The sequence below is a fragment of the Anarhichas minor genome, unplaced genomic scaffold (assembly GCF_050575085.1).
Source record: "Anarhichas minor isolate MPS153535 unplaced genomic scaffold, ASM5057508v1 ptg000027l, whole genome shotgun sequence".
NCBI classification, from domain to species: domain Eukaryota; kingdom Metazoa; phylum Chordata; class Actinopteri; order Perciformes; family Anarhichadidae; genus Anarhichas; species Anarhichas minor.
This window is the reverse complement of record NW_027466473.1, coordinates 17,798,092-17,806,578: the sequence shown is the minus strand read 5'-3', so window position 1 is coordinate 17,806,578 and position 8,487 is coordinate 17,798,092. Positions and strand designations below refer to the sequence as shown.

The 8,487-nt window shown below is 40.5% G+C and overlaps 1 protein-coding gene across 1 annotated transcript; it reads right to left on the bottom strand.

The window, feature by feature from the left end:
• Positions 1-1,215: 1,215 nt before the first annotated feature.
• Positions 1,216-8,414, bottom strand: mks1 (MKS transition zone complex subunit 1). The gene is made up of 18 exons (XM_076101156.1): positions 8,009-8,414; positions 7,278-7,399; positions 6,912-6,964; positions 6,606-6,773; positions 6,087-6,187; positions 5,272-5,400; positions 4,913-5,017; positions 4,470-4,578; positions 4,291-4,347; positions 3,505-3,547; positions 3,342-3,404; positions 3,162-3,232; positions 3,003-3,072; positions 2,795-2,902; positions 2,563-2,696; positions 2,277-2,359; positions 2,032-2,129; positions 1,216-1,748 (listed from the first exon to the last, which is right to left on the bottom strand). The coding sequence occupies exons 1-18, from the start codon at positions 8,083-8,085 to the stop codon at positions 1,645-1,647; spliced, it is 1,695 nt and encodes a 564-aa protein (XP_075957271.1). The 5' UTR covers positions 8,086-8,414; the 3' UTR covers positions 1,216-1,644.
• Positions 8,415-8,487: the final 73 nt, after the last annotated feature.

The window sequence follows — 8,487 nt, the reverse complement described above, 5'->3', positions numbered from 1 at the left end:
GCACCAATAATGGACTGCAGGTGGATGATGTGGACAGATCGATCAGTACCATTGTCGTTTATGTTTACAAGGGAAATGAATCTCTGCAAGACCTATATGTAAATTGAGATTTGGGTTTTACACTTAAATACAACGTATTTTAGGCGTTACTGGTTACTGCACGGCAAATGCCCACAGCGGTGAACGCAGCACGAGAGGAGAGTCTTGGTTGGGATCAGAATGCTGTCCTGGCTGACAGAGTGGGAACTAGAATAATGTTTATGGCAACAGTGAACTGTCTGTTAAACCCTTTGTTTTCTCACACAGACGAAGGCCATTTCATTTAACTAAGTTCTGCAGGGGCTGAAGACATTCCACCGCAAAGGCTCGATCGCCTCTGTTTTTGTGTCTATTTCTGGGGGACATCCAGGAGCATTTGATTAAATGACCCCAGTGCTCTAACTGGAGTATGAAGATGTAAGAGTGCTGCCATATAAGGTGGTGCAAGCCCATTTAAAATCTTAAAATCAACCTGAAACGAACAGGAAGCCAGTGGAGGGAGGCCAGTACGGGTGATATGTGATCCTGTTTCCTTTTCCCAGTGAGATGACGAGGAGCTGCACTTTGTACAAACTGCAGAGACGACTGTTCCACGCCCACATACAAGGAATTACAGATATCTGACCAAGAGGTAATAAAACCATTAATGACTCTATCTCTCTCTGAGCAAGAGATAAGACTTTTAGCCAAAGTAAAGTCTGAACTTGAAAAGGCTGAACTAATTTGTTTATTAAATTTGAAGGAACTGTCAAAAATCACACCAAGATTTTTAACAAAAGTCAATGTGTGATGTGAAAGCATCACTAATGTTACAGCTGGTAAAGGTGGGGCTAATTACTTTATATACTGCTGGGTAACTTTATCAATAATACATTATATGTATCAGTCGATTATATTTGTATTAATATTCAGAATCTGCAAAGTAACTAAAGTTATCAAAAAAAGTAGTAAAGTAAAAAGCACAATCAAGATGTAGTGTAGTAGAAGTATAAAGTAACTTAAGTGCAGTGCTATTGTGACTGTTTGTATATTAAGTACTTAGCATATACAAAGAATATGAAATTTGAATGTATAATAATAATAATGAGAGAAAAATACATGGTGGTTATAGTTCATATGAAAAAACATTTGTATCGCTGCAAATATGATTCTGTTTGAAATAAACAATGGAAAATATTAAATCCAAAGTATTATATTTTCTGTTACATTAGTTTTCACAAGCATCACTGCGTCTATAACTCTGAAAAAGAGACTATTTACTCAAATCTTAGACAAACAGTGACAGTACAAACAATACAATGTATGGTGATACCAGACTGAGTAGGCATATTGGCTTTGCTCCTTATTCATTACCAAATATATTCCATATTTACCAAAGTTATTACCCAAACACACGTTTCTTTACAAAGAATAAATAGCAATAAGAAACCGTTTTCTTCTCTCTAGTTCATTACAGTACATCATGGTCCCATCAGTAAATGTGCAATATTTTAAACGGCAACTCTTAATTGCTGGTAATGTGGCTACAATTCTACACAGTAGATGTCAGCCATTTGGATGTTTTAATGTATTTGATAGAATGACAGTCCTCCACCGTTAGAACACCTATGCAGAGGATTCGACCTGAAGTTGGGAGGTGGTGTGTACGAGGTCTCTGGGAAGACTTTCTCGGGCCTCTTGCATCTTTTTCCTGGCCCTCTGGAAGGCCTCTGGCAGAGAAAAAAAAGATGTATTGAAAATAGTAAATCTACACAGTAAAAAAAAAAACTTAAAAACAAATTGTTAATAGATGAAGACAAACAATATTTGCTTGTTAATGCCCGTCCTTTCATTTCACACAAAGTAGGTCTAAAACACAAGTGCTTCTGTTCATCATGCTGTTTGTTGAATATTTTGGGTCCACTGGTCCTGAAGAGCTGATTTCTCACACAACTTAGCCTTCAAACTAATCCTCCAGAACCTAAATAAGTAATTATGAGTGAATGTCTTTACCAAGGATGGTGCAAACAGCTCCTTGCTGACTAAATCCTCCCAGCTGGTCAAAAACTTTCTGCCTCCTCTTCTTCAACATGGTGGCGTCAACAAATGCCCTGAAACACAAACAACACACACTGAACCACACTATACAGCAACTGTACAGGGAATTAAAACATGTAATAGTATGATAAGTGATGATGATGAATGAAATATTTCAAAGACAGTCTGTACACATACTGACATATTCAAGGTGTTCTTACCTGGCTTGCTGGATGCAGTGCAGATTAAAGGTGACACTTCCTGTGGTTTCAGTACAAAAGCCAAAGCGACTCAGCCTCTCTCCCTACAATGATATATGGAAGTATGAAAAACAAAAAACATTCTTCAGTATACATAAAGTGTATACTTACACATCAACAGGTTGTATCACAAAAAGTAAACGTAACCAGAGCTGTGTTTATTTACAAGAAAACTCCACGAGATACCTTTAAATGTGATTTAAAGAGATACTATGATATTTACTCTTCCACAGAGGTTTGAGCCTACCTTGAAGGTCCCTGGTATTCTGACATAGCTGTGGTCTTCAAGCTCCGGAGACCCTCCGATGAAGAAGCGCCTCAGTGCAGAGACGGTCCCCGTCTGGAGGGGTCTCCACGTGTGGCATGTTACTGTATGTTTTCCTGGCACACACAAAACGTGAAACGCAGGAAAAAATAAGACCAAAGACAATGCCGCCCCAATTTTTAACCCAACAACTTTGACAGTGTACACAGCATACCCGGCCTGGCAGGAAAAAGCAGATAGCCGTAGCCTTCAGTTCGAAAGCGCTGCCAGGAGTCCAGAGAAAGAACCTTGAAGTAGATCACTGGCCACTGGGGAATTGACTCTGAAAGAAGGAGAAAAGTCATGTATCAGTCTCATCTCTTAAATCGAACTAATGCATGAGCCAAATTCTTTAAACGCAATAATCCATGGCTGACACTGACCCTCGCTCTCCTTTTCACACATGTAGAAAGCCTCAAAGCTGAAGGGGTAACTGAAGAACGCTACGTTTTCCTGTTGGCAGAAAGAATATTAGGGAGTTTAACAAATGTCAGCTGCCAGGCCCTGAACCTGTTCTCCAGTCGCTTGTGGAGTATACACACCTTCCCTAATGTTTTGGCCCGGCACGTCTGCGTTACCCCTGAGAGAGACTGAAGTGGCAAGCTGGACCAGTCTTAAACAAACAAGATATACAAGCGGGATTTAGTTGAACTGATGTAAAAAGGTTTCAACATACCCAAGTGTCGCGACGTAAATAGTATCATATACGATGTGTGACTTACTGTTCGGCAGTTCCATGAAGAAGTGGATGTATAAGTTATCATATTCAAAGCCTTTGGCTGAGACTGGGTAAAAGAGAAGAAGGATATTTAAATGCCAAGGATAGGCATTTTTTAAATATATACAGTAAATATATACAGGAGTGATGGCAGCGTTTCTTCTCACCTATCTCTCCGTTCATCAGGTAACGCAGAATACCTATTGGAGGCTAAGGGAGAGACATACAGGAAGTGAAAAGCCTAAACGGACCACCATAAAAAGTGTTAATTAGGTTGTTTAATATTTTGTTTTATGTCTAATGTTAATTTTTAAGATAATTTTTGAGCAAAGGTGTCAAACGTGTTGGTTCAAGCTTCTCAAATGCGAGGATTTGCTGCTTTTTGCTCTCATACATGAAGGTAAATTGAACATCTTTTGTGTTTTGGACTGTTGATCGCACAAAACAAGCTATTTGAATATGTAACCGTGAACCTCTGGGAGGCTATGAAAGGCACGGATCCATATTTTCAGATCAGATTCAGCTCCAACTAGAAAAAGTGCATTCTGTAGACTAGAGAGCTGAGAGTGTACAGACAAGACGGCAGCGAAGATAACAAAAGAGGTGATTTATTCATCTCGTATCATGTCTTACTTTAGGGGATCATAACATATCGGATATGGAACTAATCTGCAGGTGCCCTAGTTCAAAATGGAATTAAACCTTTTTATGGATGTCAGTTCTTGAGCCACGATAAAAGCCCAAAATTGGCCTGTAAGGCTTGTTTTTAGCCTTTTGCTACTGAAGCTGTTGTTGTTCCCTCGCTGCCCATGTTAAAGGAGTGAGGAGTCAGCAGGTAATGACGGTATAAAACAGTCAAAAAATGTGAATCACAGTAACCACAAGAAGTTCTTGAGAGTGCGGTCATAATGAGAACAATAATATTAGGCTGAGGGGTCCAGTAGTATACTTACCATTTCAAAGTCTTGTCCGACAAGGCTATTGAGGTACTCCTTGTGCCGTACGTACAGCTAGAGTCAGAGAAAAGACGTGTTGTTTGACTCCATAATCAGTAATATGAACACGAACATTAAAAGCTTAACTCTTCAATGCTGCTCTTGTCCTAAAGGAAACATGATGGAGATGAGCTCACGTCTTTGTACATGTTCTGCTCCCTCTCCTTTTCCTCTGGTTGCATGGTGGTGCACACATTCTCAAGAGTGAGGCGCCAAACTTCTCTCTTCTCCCCCGCTGTTACAATCCTGCACAACAACACACACACACACACACACACACACACACACACACACACACACACACACACACACACACACACACACACACACACACACACACACACACACACACACACACACACACACACACACACACACACACAGACACACAGACACAGGTATTCGTTTATTTTTGTCCAAAAACATGCATCCCTTTATTGTTTGAGTCACGAGTGTGGCTAAAAACTCACAGTGCAACTTTAACTTCCTTGCCGGGTCACAACGTTATTTTAAAACACGTTGATGTGATATCCATCACTACTGGAGGCACAAACAGTCTCCTGTCATATTGTGAACTTGCCTGTAAGGCTCTTTGTCTTTGTTGAAGTCAGGCTTTACGATGACTGTTCCACTGCCGTCTGTTTTTATGGTTACCAGCAAATACTCATTCTCTTTCTGGCCCAGCCTGAGAAAGCAAATACACAGAGAGAAGAATCACAACTGAACTACACAACATTCACAGATGACTTTATTTTATGCTGTCGATGAAACCTGCAAATGGTTCCTTGTCTTCTTACTCAATTTCTGAGCTGCAAGACTTCGTTTATCCAGAACAATAAAGCTAGCAGGTGACAATAATGACACTAATGGATGGGTCTGTTTTCTCCGTGCTGCAAGTCAAATCCCTCAAGAGTGAACTGAATGGAAAGGAGGTCTTACCTTCCAGGGGGGCCCATGTCTCCCATGATATGCATGGTCTGCATGGCATTATTCACCACATGACTGCTCTTCACAAACTCCGCTGTGGGCTCCCAGTTGACGATCTTTGACTTGGGGACACTACAATCCCTGCAAAACATGCCAGACCATCCTATCACATGACTGTAACAAACATTAAACAGTACAAGTAATGTCTTTGAGGATTAATAAGCATAATTTGAATGAAATATTTTTGATTGATTGCATTGTATTTACACAATGTAATGCACATAGTGTACATTGCACAGACAGAAACTTATTTATAAGGGGAGAATCTAATTACCGTATTTTCCGCACTACAAAGCGCACCGGATTATAAGGCGCACCTTCAAAGAATGGCCTATTTTAGAACTGTTTTTATATATAGGGCGCACCGGATTATAAGGCGCATAGAATAGAATAGCGTCGTAAGCGTGTCTCTTGAAAGGTGCCATTTTGGGGTCTTTATACACACAAGTGGTGTTGGACTAGGAGTAAGCACAGTACCGGTGTTTACCGCGGTGCGGCTTTGTAGTTTACCAGTCGTACTGAAACATTTTGACAGAGCGCCGTGTACAACCAGTATGGATCAACCAATTAACCAATTGATCCATATATAAGGCGCTCCGGATTACAAGGCGCACTGTCGTTTTTTGAGAAAATTAAAGGCATTTAAGTGCGCCTTATAGTGCGGAAAATACGGTACATGCATTTTGAGAATAGGCAAAGTGAATTTCCCCACGAAAGACAATCTGGTTATAAATCTGTTTAAATAAGTGAGCTGGTGCTTCACTTACATGGTGCGTCTGTCCTGCCGTCTGTGTCGCACGCTGGCCATCCTTTCAGCCAGGAATGTGGGGCTGGATTTGGTTGTGGTCAATAAGTCAGTGGAAGTTTGCTTTCAGGATCAGAAAAAACAACAAGCTGCTTACAAACACATTTACAGACAATAATTGTAGAATCGTCTTGGACTGACAGCACTTACTAACTTGTTTGTGTGTAACTCCAAGGTGTCAAACAAGTTAATCTTACTGTAAAAAATGTCATAGTTATCACAACTATAAAGATCCTCACTAAAATGAAAATCAGAATAAAATAAAATCCCTCTGTTTGTCAGAGCCATTGTCTTTTCAAAGTGATCAGAGGAACCAATGGGCTTGGGCAAAAAGCTTATGAAAAATATCCCAAAAATATTCGTAATATGTGAAAATAATTGTGGAAAATATCCAAGAAATATGTGAAAAATGTCTGAAAATCAAACGCTGTAACGTGAATTATTGGATGATTGTGTTGACATAGGATACAGTTTAACCTACCACTTGGTGCAAGGGAAGACAGCTGGTGTAGCGGTCATGATCAGTGTATGTGAAAATCCTGTGATTACGTCGGCCCTTGGCCTTGTTCAGGGCCTTGACTTCTGCGTGGTACTGACGGTCCAGAGGGGTCTGACATGTTGCCTCGTTCTGGAACAGCTCCATCTCATACTGGGACCACAGACAGAGAGGCATGGAGGTGAGGAGGTGGGGTAGCAATAATAGCAAAATGAGCATTTACTCTTGACCTTTAACTTGTTTTAAATCATTATAATATGTTGAGGATACGTAACAAATCAAAAGTGCTACCTGACTGAAGAGTTTCTCCTGCCAGCCCACCTCCAACTCCTCCTCATTGTCAGCTGGTGACAGAGTAACAGAAATGTCAGGTTATTAAAATATGCTGTGGAGGAAACATCGACCCTAAATCATGTATGCATGGTTTAATACAAGTTCTACACAATATCTGTTACATTCAAATCATACAGTCAAGACATACTGTGTTTTGAGTTAGAGGCACACACAAAACGAAAAGTCAGCTGCCATCAATAGTTCAGATGAGTATTAAACCAACATGTTCTAAGGAGTTTGATGTGGACAAGTGAAAACTCTAACTGTCCAGACCGACCATCAATTTCACCATCAGTCCTTCTCCCAGAATACAAATGTTTGTACCTGTGTGGCCTTGTGAGGTGAGGGTTTCCAGTTCAATGGCACCTCTGTCTTGCTGGGACAGAACTTGCTGCTGCAGGTGCTTAGAGAGGGCTGCTGTGGAGGTCACCCTCTCTAGACGAACACTAAAGCAGGGCGGGGGGGGAACAAATAGATAGGTGATGAGATAACGCGTCCTGAGGCTGGGAAAACTCACCACCATTGTACGTGATGTTTCTGGATTGCATTAATGTGTATGTTGCATTTTACTGCTGTAGAACTATATAGCTATACCTCTGAGATGTAGTGGAGTCACGTTAACACTAACATAAATGTTTAAAGTTGCATAAAATGGCAATACTCAAGTAAAGTACAAGTACATCGAATGTGTACTTAAGTACTTAAGTAAATTCCACCACCGCAGAACATATAGTAAGAAGTTGCGCTACACGGATTAAGGACCAAAGGATCAAGATCACAAGAACAGAGTATTAAGGTTACCAATCATGCACAGTGTTACAGGTGTTTCGGTTTATCAAGCGACCGCGTTAACTGGTGTCTCTCAGCCGAACGCGTATGTCAACAGCTGTCGTAACTATGACAACCACAGACGCGTTTGACTGAAAGTCTCCAGTTAATACGATCGCTTGATAAACCGAAACACCGGCTTCCACTTGAGAGCAGCGATCATCAAATATGAAGATTAAGTTAACACAGAGTTTTTTGCAGAAAAACTAATGTTACGGTTTACTTACCGTATTCTCAAATTCTTGACAGCATCCCGGGACCGGTACACAGCTTCACCGGTATCCGTGTTCCAACTGTCTGCCATTAAGCTAATATTTAGCAAGTAACGTAAAGCATTCGAAAAAACGCTATTGGTTTGATTTTAGCTAAGCGGGTAGTTAAGCTAGCATGTTTGTTTGAGCACAAATCTACTTTTCTTTTTGTTTTGTTTTTGTATTTTTCGTATGCACAACCACATACAATGTGTTAGCTAACTGTTTGCAGAGTTTGCAAATGTAAACGACAAGAACAACAGTGAAAAACCTTCTTCTTCGTCTTATTTCTTTCTTCTTCTTCTTCTTCTTCTTCTTCTTCTTCTTCAATTTAATAGCGGACTAGAAACCAACGTTGAAGGTGCATGCTGCCACCTACTGGTCATGTAACATAATAACGTATTTACCAGGTTATGTCAAAATCCCCGAGGGTTCAGGGGGTTGGGCCTACGTGA

Coding starts and splice junctions, on each gene's coding strand:
- mks1 (XM_076101156.1), bottom strand. CDS start 8,085: ATGGCAGACAGTTGGAACACGGATACCGGTGAAGCTGTGTACCGGTCC. Junction 7,400..8,008: donor GTCAAGAATTTGAGAATACG/GTAAGTAAACCG, acceptor GCCCTGCTTTAG/TGTTCGTCTAGAGAGGGTGA. Junction 4,579..4,912: donor AAAGACAAAGAGCCTTACAG/GCAAGTTCACAA, acceptor GTTGTTGTGCAG/GATTGTAACAGCGGGGGAGA.